At 43.2% G+C, this 15,905-nt stretch overlaps 1 protein-coding gene across 2 annotated transcripts in view; it reads left to right on the top strand.

The window, feature by feature from the left end:
• Positions 1 to 15,905, top strand: part of LOC311268208 (mitochondrial import inner membrane translocase subunit tim16-like) — a 113,253-nt gene that overhangs the window by 93,882 nt on the left and 3,466 nt on the right. Inside the window, exons 10-28 of one of the 2 annotated variants that reach the window (XM_084371682.1) lie at positions 9,143 to 9,197; positions 9,318 to 9,375; positions 9,476 to 9,621; positions 9,710 to 9,808; positions 9,890 to 9,994; positions 10,093 to 10,252; positions 10,347 to 10,522; positions 10,643 to 10,751; positions 10,872 to 10,958; positions 11,075 to 11,217; positions 11,388 to 11,492; positions 11,589 to 11,674; positions 11,853 to 11,994; positions 12,092 to 12,181; positions 12,310 to 12,426; positions 13,020 to 13,155; positions 13,310 to 13,401; positions 13,548 to 13,634; positions 14,024 to 15,699. In XM_084371682.1, coding sequence (XP_084227808.1) covers positions 9,143 to 9,197; positions 9,318 to 9,375; positions 9,476 to 9,621; positions 9,710 to 9,808; positions 9,890 to 9,994; positions 10,093 to 10,252; positions 10,347 to 10,522; positions 10,643 to 10,751; positions 10,872 to 10,958; positions 11,075 to 11,217; positions 11,388 to 11,492; positions 11,589 to 11,674; positions 11,853 to 11,994; positions 12,092 to 12,181; positions 12,310 to 12,426; positions 13,020 to 13,155; positions 13,310 to 13,401; positions 13,548 to 13,634; positions 14,024 to 14,032 — 2,002 coding nt within the window. In that variant the 3' untranslated portion in view covers positions 14,033 to 15,699. Of the gene's footprint in view, positions 1 to 9,142; positions 9,198 to 9,317; positions 9,376 to 9,475; positions 9,622 to 9,709; positions 9,809 to 9,889; positions 9,995 to 10,092; positions 10,253 to 10,346; positions 10,523 to 10,642; positions 10,752 to 10,871; positions 10,959 to 11,074; positions 11,218 to 11,387; positions 11,493 to 11,588; positions 11,675 to 11,852; positions 11,995 to 12,091; positions 12,182 to 12,309; positions 12,427 to 13,019; positions 13,156 to 13,309; positions 13,402 to 13,547; positions 13,635 to 14,023; positions 15,700 to 15,905 lie in introns of those variants that run through there. The other variant, XM_084371684.1, reaches the window with a different exon arrangement.

Raw genomic sequence — 15,905 nt, 5'->3', positions numbered from 1 at the left:
CCTCCGGTGGCCTAACAGCAGAGAGGGTCGGCGCAGGTCGTGACCCTCACCTCTCCTCATTCTGTCCTCTGCGTCAACGCTTCCTCTCTCTCCCTTCGTCTGAGGCCGTCGTAGCTGCCGTTTAGTTCCCAGGCCCCCGCCGACAGGTCATTTAATGGTCATCCAACCTGGGCCCTTGATGCTGAACCCCAGGGTTAACGCGGAACGCAACTCTTCCGGGGCTCCGCAGTCGTCAACAAGCAAGAACAGTCGTACATTACAGATGCAAACGCAAACTTAAACACATGCCATGTTAGAAGTATGCATTTTTGCTTATTTACGTTCCCTTCATCATGTGCATTTAAAAGATTTATGATCCCTAGTAGTACTTTCACACCTTTGCCTCCCTTTCAATCTGTATACCACCCACGTCCTACAGCAACACCTTCCCCCACCCCACCCGGCACAGCACTGGACGTTGAGGGCCTTTATGACTGGTGACATGCCTGCTTTATAGCTAAGACAGTCTGGACCAGTTCACCACGCTATTACAGGCCCTCCTGAGTTTGAGTATGTGTCATTTTGAATACAAGCTTCTGATGTCTCTCATGTATGAGGGATAATAAGTAGATCTGTGTGTGATTAATAGTGTCTGTAATAATCTGTTCAAGCAGTTGAAGCCCTGTCTTTTTTTCTCTCTCTGTGTCTCATCTTGTAAAAATAAAGATTTGGGTTTTCATTTTTCATGTCAACATTATGCAAAACAGACGCGATTGTCCATCATGCGGTCAGACAGCATTGTGTGTTAAGTTGTCTTCAGATGTCTTCAACTGTCTTTTATATTGTGAGGTTGTTTTTCTACATGAATTGATATTTTGCTGACGCCCCGAGGCTGAGTTGTTGCGGGCTCGATTCCCCCGCTGAGAGGGATTATGGGAGAATTGTACGACGCTGATTGTGGCTGCTTGTGGCGGTGTGAAGATGGAGCTGTATTGATGACAAGCTTGAGTGGTAATGAAGCGTTATTCTGTTTCTTGAGGACAGGAGGGGAATTACTGCTGAAGCTGCTGCATTTGTTCCATCTGGCAACTTTGCATGTGGTCGTATGTGGAATTGGGAGTGTGTTGGAGGTGTCACAGGGGTCACTGCAGACCTGTTGACACGGGACTCTGTGAGTTTAATTAAATCCTGAGCATACGTGTATGCACATGCATGTGTGCCACTACTTATGTGTGTGTGTGTGCTGGTTGTCAGGGGCCAGCGGACGGGGCCCGGTGAAGCGAAGAGAGAGGGGAGAGCAGCGAGCTTGGCAGCCTATCTGAGAGCCTCGTCACTGGGGCTCAGACGTGGCCACAGCTGGCCTCTTCACCAACAATCCTGGCTTTTCTTCCCCTCTCAGGAACGCAGCGCGTCAACCCTAATTCCCTTCTAATGAACTAGCCACTGAAGGTAGCTAGGCAGGCAGCACATTTATTAAATACACACACACTGGCAACAAAACACACAGACTCAAACACAGAGGAGAAAGTGTGTTGCACTTAAGTACATTTCCCTGCTCAGCAGGGTGACTGTGCAGCTTGACTTAAACACCTGCAGAGGATCCGTGAACTCATCATGACTTAGAAGCTACATTCAGGACCACCCCAAGCAGAGCTGGGCTTTAGCCTTTAAGACCATATAATAACCTACAGTATCTGGACTTAGTGCTTCTTATGTATTATCATTTCCTTTGAGGCACAGAGCTAGGGATCAGTTTATCTGAAAAAAAAAGTTTAATAACACTTACTGCTGTCTCCAAGGTAATCCTCAAAGACTCTCCTAACCATCTGGATGAGTCTGATTTACAGTTAAGAAGAATTTAATATTTCAAACAGCAGTTCTTTGTCCAATGACCAAGCTGGCATCCAGAAATGACGTAAGCCAAGAAAATATTGTTTTTATAACTCCTTTCAAACTGGACAAAGAAGCTGCTAACACCCAATTACATCTGGCTTTTGTCTTCAGAGGAATGGGGACAATCTGCATTCATTCCCAGGTTAAATGACTCACAGTCGTCACTGGTATGCATGGGCTCCAGCTCAGATCGGCAGTGATGGAAACACAACACCTAAGTGAAATTTCCTCCCCTTTTTGGTGTCATGCTCTGCATTGAAGTCCAGGACGCCGTGTATTATTACTTTTCCATCCATTTCCGTTCAAGCAGCGCTCGAACATCATTCAGTTCATGCTAAGTTTGACAGCAACTATAGTGAAAGATTTAAAAAGCAGTCACTGCACCACTGTCACTGGCTTCTATGATGCTTTCTACTGTTCCCTGTTGAATGTTATAAACTTTCTTCTTGGTTCCTCAGAAATGTGTCTTTGACTTTAACTGACTCTTAGCTCTTCACTCAAATATAACAATAAAACATGAGGGAGACAAACTGGGGCCAATAACAACCAAGATTTCATTCTTTTCGCCACTTTTTGTCCAGAAATAAACAAGAGACAGAGAGACATATTCATACAAGGTGCCGTCAAACCAGTTCTGACACTTTGGTCCGGCTTTCATGTGAATAAAATGAACTTGGACAGTCTTAAGTGAGGACAGTCAAATGAATTTGTGATGCAGCATTCAACCATTGAGAGAAGAAGCCTTGGTTTGAAGTTACCCTCTCTGTGACCCTGTGGTTGAGCTTCTGTGGTGCAGGCTTCGGAGCTCTGATGCTGCTAATGGAAATATTAGACAGCACGAGCACAGAGGTTTGATTGGCTCAGATGTTGAGAGTTTACAAAGGTGACAAAGTTCATCAGCTTTGATTTATTGTTTATTTGCTCGCTCCCAGTAATTTTTGCTGGTTTTTTATGCTTCAATGTCTGAAAGGAGTTCATCGCCGGACCATTTCTTTGCTGTTTAGACAACTTCATCCAAAATCCTCTGAAAAATTCCCTCACATGTCTCCTGTGGAAAGGATTTATCTTCTTTTATTTCACATATTTGCACAACACTAGAAACCAACCTAGGATTTACCATCCTGGAGATGGTTTTACAGGTCCGGTGTTGTTCCGTTGTGAATCCCGTTTAATCACCAGTGGATTATTCCGCACCAGTCCTTCCATTGTCGGGGTAATGTGAACACCCATGAACCTGCAGTGTAAGTGTGCATAAAACCATTAGCTGTGTCTAAGTCCCTCACACAAGAGGAATAACACTGGAACAGAGAGAGTGTGTTCTGTCGATGAAGACAGGACGAGGGCAGGTTATCAAAAGAATAAATCGATAATCTGTGGGTCATATGAGCTGTCATCAGACAGTGATTATGGAAATAACCCCAAAAAAATGAAAAAGCATGTGCTCATATGGTCATGCTTTTAAATGGGAGATACAGATGTTTAGTTACAGCCAACTGTTCAACATACCACATATTTTCAATGATTGATTTTATCTGCCACATTATTAATCTGGCAGTGATTGTGTGCATGTGTGAGGGAGATAAAGAAAGGCCTAAAGTTTTTGCGAAACATGAGCAGATTGTTTTAAAATTGATTTACAGTTACATTTTATTGAGAGAAAAGCAGCAATTCCCTTTAGACCCATGGTGGCGGTGTGGCTCTATTGAAGTCATTGTTGCTGAATGTTTGGACCGACATTCATGGTCCCCAGAGAGTGGATCATCGGGCCTATTGTGATCTCTTCATCTTTACTCTGGCACCACAGGCTGGTTAAAGTTTTCTCTTATACTGTGGAATATTTCAGTATCTTCCAGATGGATTGGTTTGGATATGGTACCATATTCATGGTTCCCAGATGATGAATCCTAAGAATTTGGTATGATTTGCTGACTTTTCCTTATTTATTTCAAGATTTATTTATATTCCTGGCAAAACTATGGATTTATAAATATTTTAAGGCTGTAACATGTTACACAATATGTACCTTGATGTTTTTAATACTATCAAAAGCACTTCATAAATGATAGGACTTTCACAAAATATTAACACAATGACATTTTTGATAAATAACCATTAATATTGCGAGTATAATGACTAAATGGGTAAAGGGGAAGTAGAACAGTCTGGTAGGTTCAGAAAATGACATTATTGTGATGCAGCCTTTGACATAATATAACAATATCGGAATCTAGTTTCATATCACGATAGAGATATAATATTAATATAGTGCCTAGCTTGGGCTCAAAATAGTCTTACTCTAAGACATAACATTAAAAAAAAATCTAGAAAAACACCATAGCCTTTGGTTGTATTTTAAAATCCAAGTGAATGTGTGAAAAGTGTCCTGATGTGATGTTTCATGGGGGTGACTCGGGTAACCAATGTGCACTCTTGCAGTTGACTTGATGCTCCCAACACATCCACTGTTTTTTCCCTGTGACCACCCCCAGTGTCCTCCTGGCCTTGTGTGATAATCCAAACATTATTTTATGGCCGAGTCAGCTCTAGTTTCAGTCTCAAACACTGAGTCACCACTGGCCAGTGGGACAGCAGAGGATGGCCTGGACAGCTGGAGAAGCTGCAGGCCTGCAGCGTCTGGAGGCAGGAGGGCTGATAAAGTGAACTGTACGAGTTCACAGTTCAGCAGACCCTTCACCCTCTGAGATACCGCCTCACCACTCACTCAGTCCCACCCAGTGACTGATATAACCACAGGGCTGATAAAAAGAGACGGGAGGAGCGGCTGATGGAGAGGAAAAGGATGAAGTGAAAATAGAATGAAGAGTTAATTACATGGTTTGACCGCAGCTTTATTCAAAGTCTGATTATGACCTCAATATGACCATGAAGTCTTGTTTCCAATACTGTGGCGTGTCTCCACTGCTGAGATTTATATTATTCACCTTCAGTTAGAGGTTGAGACGTGTCTGAATGGTTGTGATTTGTGATTTTTTTTTTTTCCTACTGGAAACTGTTTAAATCTGAACATTATCCAGAAGTTTGATGTGGTATAAAAGGACAAATATTCCTCAGAAGGATTTTCGATGTGTAGCGCATACGGCATCCTCTGTAATTAGATTGATTTAAATGAAGAAATACCTTAATGAGGGGGGAAATGGAGATACTCCAGGAACAACCATAAAAAAAAACATGTAATAGCTGTCGTGTATATATACAGAGCAGACAGAAATAACTATATTAAACCACTGCAGAAAACACATGATTAGAGACTGTAAAAATCATTTTTATACATCTTTACATAGAGCTGGTTGGGATTTTGAAAGCCTTCTAGCGAGTGCCCATCTTCGAAGAGCACTAGAGCGATCCTGCGCGAGCCTAAAAAAAACCTTAAATTGGAGAAGTGGACAACCAGCTGCTTTGTATTGGTTTCATATTCCCTAAATGCCTCCTCGCTCTTTCTTCTCTGCCTTCTGGCCAGCTCCTACCTGTCGACTGGAGCTTATTGTGCTGTCCGCTGTGTGTTCTTAGCAGTAAGGCCGGCCTCGCCAGAGACCATGATCTCATACGACAGAGAAAGGTCCCTTTGACTGATACTGATCTGGTCCTTGCTGCCATAGCTCAAGCTCATAACCTTATACCTCTGCAGGCTGCTTTCATTAGCTCCACCTATATAGTGTATATAATACACTACTGTGTGTGTCTGATGTTATCGGAGCATCTTGACGTGCCTGTATGTGCTCACAGTGTGTGTCGGTGTGTGCATTTTGCTGCTTACTTTTACATATTTTGTCATGCTTGCAGGTATTTACCTCTGCACCCAAATGTCTTGGAAATACTTTGTGTGTATGACTGTATCCTCAATTTGATTACAGTGATTACTCCTACAACCCCACCTGGTTACGGCCCCGTCACATGCACACCGCACGTCAAACACACACATAGAAACACACCATTTCTGCTTTCGTCTGTCATCCGCACATCCATTTGTCTTGGCCCTCCATTAGTCAGTTATTCCACACTATCTCTTCCATTATCAAACGACAACACGTTTTAATAATCATAATGTACCTGGGCTGACTCAGACCACAGATGCACATTAGAGTAATACACCCATCATATCTGCTGGTGCTGAAGGCTGCTGTCACGGGCAGAAGGTCATTTTTATGATGTGGGTTCGGGTCCGTGTGAGAGAGCGATGGCAGACGAGGCGGGCTCTCTCCACTCTCTGTTTTGTGTAAACTCTGATAGGAGCAGAGTGCCAGCGACAGACTGAAGCCAGGGGGGAGTTGGAGCGTCCTGCGTCTCGTTGAAGAGCTGGAAAGGTGTTGAGACATTAGAGGGTGCAGACATACCCTCAGAGGAGGAGTCCTGTTATTGTTATATGGATGTCTTTCCATCTTTATTCTCCTCTCTTTCTTCCTCTGATGCCACCATTTATACTCTATATATAGTGTATATTGATGACTAATAATCATTTGTTGGTGTGTGTGGTTAGACCTGTTCCTGTCACGCACCAAACCCTCAGCAGGGTTTATGTCTGGATTAGTGTGTGGACTGGATTCAGTGCTACACACACACTTCTCCCTAAGAGTATGAATGAGGCCTGTAATAGTTTTTCTTTTCATTCATAATCAGCCCATGTGATGTAGCTCTGCACAACAAGCCCGCTCGCTCCCACAATTAACCCTGCACGACTCCGACTGCACATTCTCGTAAATGCATGTGCACATACATCATTACACTGTGCCACTGGCACATGTACGTGTGCGTGCTTGTCCATCTATATGCGTACACATGCGCGTATGTGTGGGAAAATGGGGCTGGCGGTGAGGTGGAGCATGAAGGCGATAGTAAACAGAGGCCATTATCAGTGATAAAGGTCCGCTCCTGTTCTGTGGCTGTTTTACTGAGAAACCAGAGATAAGGCCTCAGAGAAACTGGAGGCAATTTGGAGAAATAGTTCAGATTGGAGGCACAAAGAGATCGTGGAGAGCAAGGTGGTGGTGGTGTTGAATAGGAAAGGAAAGAGTGAGCGAGGGAGAGGAGGACGGGCAGCCAGAGGGGTGTGGGAATGGAGGTGTTTAGGGACTCCCTGTGGACTGACTCCGACATGGGAACGCACAGTCGGGCCTAACGAAGTGTGGCCGCCCCTCGCTGGCTTCACAGGCCTGGGATAGAGGGAGCGAGGGAAGGATGTGTAGGTCAAGCTTCGACAGATATTACACCTAATACCTTGGTTGGAGCAAAACATTAGCAGATACTTTTTAGAGGATTGTGTCCCTCAGCATGTACTCCAATGATAAAGACACCTCAGAGGCTACATACAAATATTATCAACAGGACTTTTATTTCCATGCCAGAATTGCTTGATGTTCTCTGCAATCATGTTAAAACATTTCTTTGCCTGTATCGGTATCAGCCAAAATGAGCTGTCAAAAATCCAATATTGTTCATCCCTAATGCCTATTTTATCTGTTCTTGTACTTCAGTTTCCCTCGGTGGGATCAGTAAAGAAAACAATCAAAGAAACCTTTTACCCACATTTATGAAGTATTATTTCATTTTTCAGGACAATTTCCTCTTGGCAGGCTAGTTTACCAAAATCTTTTACGCCTTCACAGTCAGTTGTTTCTCCGACTGCTATTACTGCAAAACTGCCAGCAGCTAAATAACATCCAACACTGAAACAAAAGACCAAATGAAAATAATGCAGAGATTCTTGTCACTGTAGTTTGGAAAACATTCGCAACAAAAGGATGTGAGATATTAGGACCACAGAGTTGTAGCATCCAGTTTTTATTGACTGAGAGATCCTGAACTTGTGAAAACCCTCTCTTTGTTACGAACACACTGCTGACATGCAGTCGCACTCTCGTCCTCTGTCACTCTTGCACATGCACACAGCACAGACCGTTGCGTGTCACTATGCGCCGTTGCTTAAGATACCCAAACTAAGTCTGTCATTATATTGTCATAGTTGGAGCATTACATCACCAGCGTGTCAGTTGATGTGGAGGCAGCCGAGTGGCGTTCCTCTCGAACAGTACCATTACACAAGGTCTTCATCATAAGCCAATCAGTGGGGCTGGCCTCTCCACTTAAAACTGTGGCCTGTGATGTGAAGTGGTTAGATCAGCCATCACCCTCTGTCCTCTCTTCCTGTCTGGAAAACAGCGCGGCAGGCTGCCTGCTGCTCTCGTTGATGAAGAGAGAATCTGCGGTATGAAGGAGAGAAAGAAAAGAGGCAGAGAATCGGGGAGATTTGTCAGTCGTCCGTGTTTGTGCAAGTGCGCCTCGTGCCTAAGCTGTGATTTCCTGTTTGGTTTGTTTACTACAGGCGGTTGTACTTTCCCCCATTGAGGGAAAAGCGCCTTCAGTTTCCTCATCCCTCAATCTTCTTACCTCAGATCGTAAGAGGAGGCAGGTGACTGTGGGCTTGTTTAGGGCTGCGCAGGTTGGAGCAACTATTTTGCTGATGAATTAATAATTAAAGGTATTTCTAAAGCAAAATATGCTGTGATTTATGCATTCTATTTTTAACTTAATTTTTATTATTATTTTCATTCAGTCATTCAGTTTTCTTTTATCATCAAGCCAGTTTTACATTCAGTCATTCAATTTTCTTTTATCATCAAGCCAGTTTTACATTCAGTCATTCAATTTTCTTTTATCATCAAGCCAGTTTTACTCTCATTTTATAGATTATAATCTTAATATAAGATTAATTATGAAGTTAGTTTTTATTTTCCTCCTAATACCTTTTGTTGTGAAGCACTTTGAGCTGCATTTATTTGCAAACAAATAAAGTTTATAATTGCATTCATTCATTGAAAACATTCCGAGCAGATTAAACAAGAATTAATTTAATAATCAGTTGTGGTTCTCGCCTCAGGTCTGTTTTTCTTTGTCTTTTGACAACATAAGCACTTGGAAACATATTTCTCATTGGGTTTGTGCCATTTCCTTCTCTGATAATAATCTTCTTAGTGTCTTATTGTCCGTTTTAAAAGCTCCAAGGAATGCAAACCAGTGAATGTGACTGACTTTGTGTTTGTTTAACTTCTCATGTTCAACCGACTGTTTCCTTAGCCTGCAGATAAGTTTTGCCCTAAAGTTGAGCTTACTGCTCCACCTAGTGGCGCCTTTGTAACACCTCAACCTACTTTGACTCATCTACAGTGATTATGTAATAGACAATGTACTACATTCCTGAGCAACATTTGAATGTGTCTCTTATGTTGCTTTTCCTCTCCTGTCTGTTTGCTTTCAGGACACTGATCCCTTTGTTTGATGATGACACCGGGCTGCTCATACTGGCCGGCATGGTAAGATATCGATGAATGACCCTTTTTTATGCATTCTCCCAGGTGGAAACTTTTAAGGAATGGGTTGAATATTAAATATCAATTCCTGAAATGTTTGTTTACTGATCTTCTTCTGCACAGGGAGACACGGTGGTTGATTGCTTTGAGGTGTCGTCCTCTGAGCCTCTCCTCTCGCAGGGTAAGGCTTGCTCGTCTGTTATCTGTATGGTCAGACTTTGACAGCGACCCCGTTCTACGATCTGATCTCCCTCTCTTCTTTTCTCTCTCTAAATCTTTAGTGAGCCACTGTCTGACGGACATCTCGACACGAGGAGTTGCCATGGTGCCCAAGCTGGCGTTGGATGTCATGTCCTGCGAAGTGATGCGCGTTCTTCAGCTGACAGACAGCTGCATCGTGCCAATCAGCTATCAAGTCCCTCGCAAGGTGTGTTTTTGTTTAATACTGACATAATGTTCTTGTTTGGGTGGTGTTTTCATGTATGCATATCTGCGTGTGCTGCGTTGTCTTCCAGCAATCAGGCCAGGAGTTTCATGACGACCTTTACCCAGATACAGTGGGCACAACTCCAGCCATGTCTGCTGACGAGTGGTGGCAGGGAGGGAACAAGCAGGTAAAAAAATCTCCACTCAACAAGTTTATCTGGTCGTCATACTGTGCGGATGCCTCAAACATTTAGCTGTGTTGAACTCAGGTGGAGAAAGTCAGCCTTAACCCAGACAAGCAGCCCAAACCGAAGGCTGCACCAGCAAAAGAGATGCCTGCAAAGAAGGAGCTGGCCAGCAGAGGGAGCAAGGAGGTGAGAGATGCACACTGACCTCCCATTGGGAATAATTCTACAAGTAAATGTTTTTATTTTTATTTTGACAAGCTAACAGCTACCCTACTGTCCTACAGGATCCGGCACGTGGCTGCTCCACCTCCAGTAGTCCTCTGAGCACTCCCAGCAGCAGCGCTGCCCCGTCCCGCTCTCCCTCCTCCACCTCAGGCCTCTCCTCGGGCTTCCTCCCCAGCCCCAGTCCCAGCCAGAGCGCCAAGGCCATCCAAAGCCTGCTGGGTATGAACACACAGACACACAAAGCCTCTCATTATTCATCATGGTGCCTGTCATTTTATAATAATCATTCTTTGTTGAATTATCTGTGACTCAGGGCCGACCTCCAAGTTCCGTCACATCCAGGGTGCAGTGATGCACCGGGACACGCACATCACCAACCTGCGAGGCCTCAACCTCACTACACCAGGCGAGTCTGACGGCTTCTGTGCCAACAGCCAGCGCGTGGCGGTGCCCCTCGCCATCTCCGGGGGCCAGATCGCCATCCTTGAGGTACGACAGCAGCTGGAAATGTAACAAAAAATTGTTTATGTCATGTTGAAAAGCTGTGGTTGTCAATTTTTTTCCCACTTTTGAAATGAAACTACTGTGCGATTCTTCTTCTCTCCTCAGCGCTCTCAGCCTGGCAGGCTACCAGACACATCCATACCCACCATCCAGAACTCTGTAAATGTGGTCGACTTCTCCTGGGACCCCTTTGACACACACCAGCTTGCAGTTGGTGAGTGAATACATGTGCTGTTTAAATGTGAACATTTGCAGCTGGATGCTCTTCTAACTGCTCACTGTCTGTCCTAATAACGTGTGATTTGATGTGTGTATCCGTCTCTCTCCTGACTAGCTGGTGATGATGCAAAGATCCGGGTGTGGCAGATACCAGAAGGAGGGCTGACAGAGATGCTGACCGAGCCTGAAGTCATCTTGCAAGGTAGGACCGGTCCCTCTTGCAAGACATCTCGGAAAAGATTATGTTTATAATGAAAGGACGATAACGTTAGTTACAATAAAGTCAAGTTGACTGACGCCTGCTGCGACCCCTTGTAGGCCACACTGAGAAGATTTACTCCATCAAGTACCACCCTCTGGCCAGCGGACTGTTGGTGTCTTCATCCTACGACCTCACAGTCAGGCTGTGGAACGTGGACACTGGAGATGAGGTCAAAATCCTCAGTGGACACCAGGACCAGGTGGGTGACCAAGATCCGAATTATCATTAAATCTTGGAAAACACGGCTAAAAAAGGTCAAATGCCACATGTAGACTGTTTGGACATTTATATATATATATATATTGGTTTGCTTAGCGTTCTTCTACTTTGTCCTTTTTCTCCTTCCGTCCTTTTTTGCGTTATATTCAGATCTTTGGGATGGCCTGGAGCCCAGATGGAAAGCTCCTGGCCACAGTGTGCAAAGACGGGAAAGTTCGCATCTATGACCCCCGCAAGTCTACTGACCCAGTGCAGGTTTGTAAATTAAGCGATGAATTACATCAATGAATGAAATTTAATCGTTTTCAGTCACTAATTAAAACTTTACACTTGCTGTTGTCTTTCTCTCAGGAGGGCCCAGGTCCTGAGGGCCACAGAGGAGCTCGTGTGGTGTGGGTGTGTGAGGGCAAGTACCTGCTGGTGTCAGGGTTTGACAGGTATGACACATGGAACAGATAAAGCAGGCAAAAATATCCATATATATATTTCTTAAGAGTGATATCATTATACAGAAGGTTATTTAAACCGTTTTTCTGCTTCTGAATTTAAAGGCATCGTAATTCAAAGTATTCAGTCAAAAGAAAAGCTCACTTTCTTCTTGTCGTCCTCCTTCAGTCGCAGTGAGAGAGGACTCTACCTGTACTCCGCTGACTCCCTGTCCACTGGTTCCATAGCCAGCGCCATGGTTGACGTGTCCCCCTCCACCCTCATCCCTTTTTACGACCCCGACACCAGTGTGGTCATCCTCACTGGGAAAGTAAGCAAATAATAACACAAAAAAAGTTACATTTGAACCAAAACTGAGAGGAAAATCAGACTTAGAAGCAAACTGTGTGTTTCATTTGCTTTTCCAGGGTGACACCAGAGTGCACATTTATGAGGTGATGCCTGAGGCTCCGCACTTTATGCAGTGCAGCAGTTTTAACTCTCCTGAGCCGCACAAGGTACTGAGCTGAACTCCCTTTCACTATCAGTCGCCATCCATCTGTGCACATGGACAGCCAAAGTGATAAGTGGTTACAGTGCCCTCTTTTAAACCTCTGCCATCTTCCTGATTGGTTCCTGTCTGCAGGGCTTGGCCTTTCTGCCCAAGAAGGAGTGCAACGTGCGCGATGTGGAGATTGCTATTGGACTCATGCTCACCAAGACCACCATAGAGCCAGTGGCCTTCAGAGTGCCGCGGGTCAAGGTGAGACAACTACACTCATACTTCGGGATTTTCCATATTTCTAATAGGCGGTGTCTGCAGGTCCTTCAGACATCTTTCTAGGGCTTAATCTGTTGATTATTATCTCAATTAATTGATTGTTCTATAAAATAATGAAAAATGTCATTCGGTGTTTCCCTAAAGCCAAAGATGACATCCTCAAATGTCTTGTTTTGTCCACAACCCAAACATATTCAGCTTGTTTCAGTCAAACAACGCTAGAAAGGTGGCAGGGTTCGCCACATATAAACAAAAAAACATGAAAATAAAGAGAGTTTGTTTATTTTGTTTGTTTAGCCATAAACAATCAGTCATAGAAGATCTTTCTCTTCTGATTAAAATTTCTCCCTCAAAACTACAAAGTGCACCTAAGGTAGATTAATCTAAGTCACTCTGATAACCATAATTCTACATACAAACTCCCTCTGAACAGGAGCACATACAGTGTACACTACATCATTTTATACTCACCTGCAGTGTTTGATTAGGAAAAAAATCATTTGTCCAAGAATAAGTCTTAAATTCTTGAAGAAATCTTCTCAAGCGTTGAATTGAAATGTCTGATACCTCCGCAGAAAGAGTTTTTCCAGGATGATGTGTACACCGACACAGCCGTCTGTTGGGAACCGGCACTGTCTGCCTCCGCCTGGTTGGCTGGCATGAACGGCCATCACAAAAAGATCAGCCTGAAGCCTAAAGACATGACGCCAGGTGCGGACACATACCAGAGAGCCTGAATGCATAAACATATCTCGTGATCTTGTCTACCATAGCTCCCTCTAGATGAATATGCTTGCCTCTGTAGTCTACATGTCAGTACTGGATCCTGGTTTGATGCTTTGTTTGTTCTTTTGTTTTTGTTCAGTGAGTGAGGCCCCCAAAGAGGCTCCAGTCAGAAAGTACCTGCCCTCATCTGTTTACCTGGAGGAGAAGACTGATGAACAGAAGAAAGACGAGGTGAGGAGGAGCTGAAACACTTTCTGCATGTAGTGTGTCAGCAATGCATATTATCCATGTGAAAATCTGTGTGTACATGTAGTAGCTGCTGAATCAAATGTTTTCTGATATGTGTTAACATGCATATTTGTGTTTGTGTCGCCCAGCTGCTCAATGCCATGGTGGCTAAGTTGGGGAACATGGACGACCCGCTGCCGCAGGAGTCCTTCGAGGGGGTCGACGAGGACGAGTGGGTGAGTGAATGTGACAGGAAAGAGGTGTCCCATCTCTGAAAATGTGCAAGAATCTGCAACATCTTTGCAGGAAAAACTGCTCATGTGATTCTCCTGATAATCAGTTATGCAGAGGTTAGTTTATTTATGGTTTTGTTTGTTTCATATTATAAAGGACCAATCTTGTTTTCAAGTCATGACTTGAAACGTCATTAGCTGTAGTGGGGTTTCTTCAGGAAATCAAAAAAATCACAAAACAAAATGAAAGTTCTTTGTAGCTGCTTTATTTTTTTATTGTACCGGAGTTGTTAAGATGTAATAAGAGCTTAACATCAAAGATGTTCAGGTAATTCAAACTCATTACATGTCCATGATCCGCCTTTGCTAACGGTTGCCTTTGTGTGGTCCAGGATGACTAGAGAGGACCTCAGCTTGCCTTTGGTTCGATCACGGTGCCAACAACAGGAGAGATGAGAGAGCGGATCAAACGTAAAGTTGCCATTTGTGCGTGCGATGGTGCCACCCAAACAACCTCTGAGCTCAATCAGTCAACATCTCAGCAGCCAACTGCACACGCAAAGAGTACTGTACAATGTGAGAGTATAAATGATTCTGGGAAAGAAAATTACAATAACCACAACACCTTCTGATATCAGTACGTATCACAGCATCTGTTAAGGTTTAGAAGATCGAATGTCATGTTTAGTAGTTGGTGTGCATCATGTCAGACTGCATGTAAATTTAGATAGATATTTCTGGGATAAATCTGATGTAGTAATTGCTTTGTTATATTAATGTAGACTGGAAATGAAATCCCACCGTACAAGATGATAACACAGCAGTCAATGCAAGATGAATTATTAAATAGCAGGCAATCAAAGCAATAATACTTCTGCTTTATGCTACATTACCAGTTACGCTGATGACAAATAACTGTTATTACAAATGGATTTTAGCACAGCTTCTCTTTCTGTCCGTGGTATGTGGTCATGGTGTAAGCATGGTAATGATAATGGTCTCCTCTTGTGCCCAGTCTGTTATTTCCTGATCTCAAAGAAACCAGGTTGTGATACCATCGCATACAAAGTTGTTATCTGTGTGCACATTTACCTCCACAGTGGACCACTGCTTGCTTTTTTTTTCTACTGGCCAGTCTTAAGAGCACGCTCAGTCACAATGTGTCTTTAAAGATGTTTAAAAAAGTAAATATTGAAAGTCATGCATCTGATAACAAAAACCTTCGTCTTCCTGTTCAATCAGGTAAAAAACAAACACAATCACTGTAACATGTTCAAGCCTTCAGCAGCAAAAACCACACCGAGGATACAACAGGGTCACCAGTGTTCATGTTTGGCCATGAACTGGAGTTTCTAATGACATTAAGTTCACTTAACAACGATTTTAACATTATAATGTGTTACTGTATGTGTACAAGTTTGATTTGATTGAATGTTTTGCCATAAGTCGGGGTTAAAGGTCAATGAAACTGAGATGTTGTTATGCATTAAAAGCCAAACCAGAGGGGCCTTTGTATACTCTGAGACGATTGTTTCCTTTCTTGTTAGCTGGGCAGTTTTTAGTCATGATCTTTTGTTGGTTTCGGTGATATTTATCACTTAAATGAGCTAATAATCTTATCTTGTGTTTACTAGGACTAAGTAATCATGGTGTTAATTAGACAACAACAGTACAGTATTAATAACTTACAATGCAGCCATAACAGCCATCATGTAATCTACCAATCAGGGCTACAGCAATATCAATAACAATAATCCAGGCTTGAACCCACCGAGTTTGTTTACAACCTCTGATGGACTGAAATCCTTCAGCCATGCATGGTCGTGCACATCATGTTGTGAACTGCAGGTGTCGTCAGTGTTTGTGTGATGTATACTGTATGTGCTTGTGATTCTCGGATGCTATACTTCAAAAAGTTGGGATTGGATTAACTTCCATTGTGTTAAAGAAAGGACTTCCTTTTTATACATTGAATAAAGCATTGTTGTTTATTCTGTCTTTCTGGAGTAAAGGTTTGTGGATTTTTTTCAACGCTGTCTTACAATAAACACCTTTTGAACCCAGTGTACTATTTGTCCATTTGTGTTTAGTCACCTTTTCTGAGCTACTACGCATTAAAGGATACGTTCACCCAAAAATGAAAATTAGGTCTTTATCTACTCACATTTCATAGTTCGCAAAACATTTCTGGAGATTCACAGCAGAACTGCATTGCAGCAATTTCCTAAACAACTGAAGTAAATGGGGACTTTTTTAATTCCATGTAAAACATTG

This window comes from Pagrus pagrus (genome assembly GCF_965226575.1).
Source record: "Pagrus pagrus genome assembly, chromosome: 13".
NCBI lineage: Eukaryota > Metazoa > Chordata > Actinopteri > Spariformes > Sparidae > Pagrus > Pagrus pagrus.
This window is presented reverse-complemented; position numbering and strand designations above follow the sequence as displayed.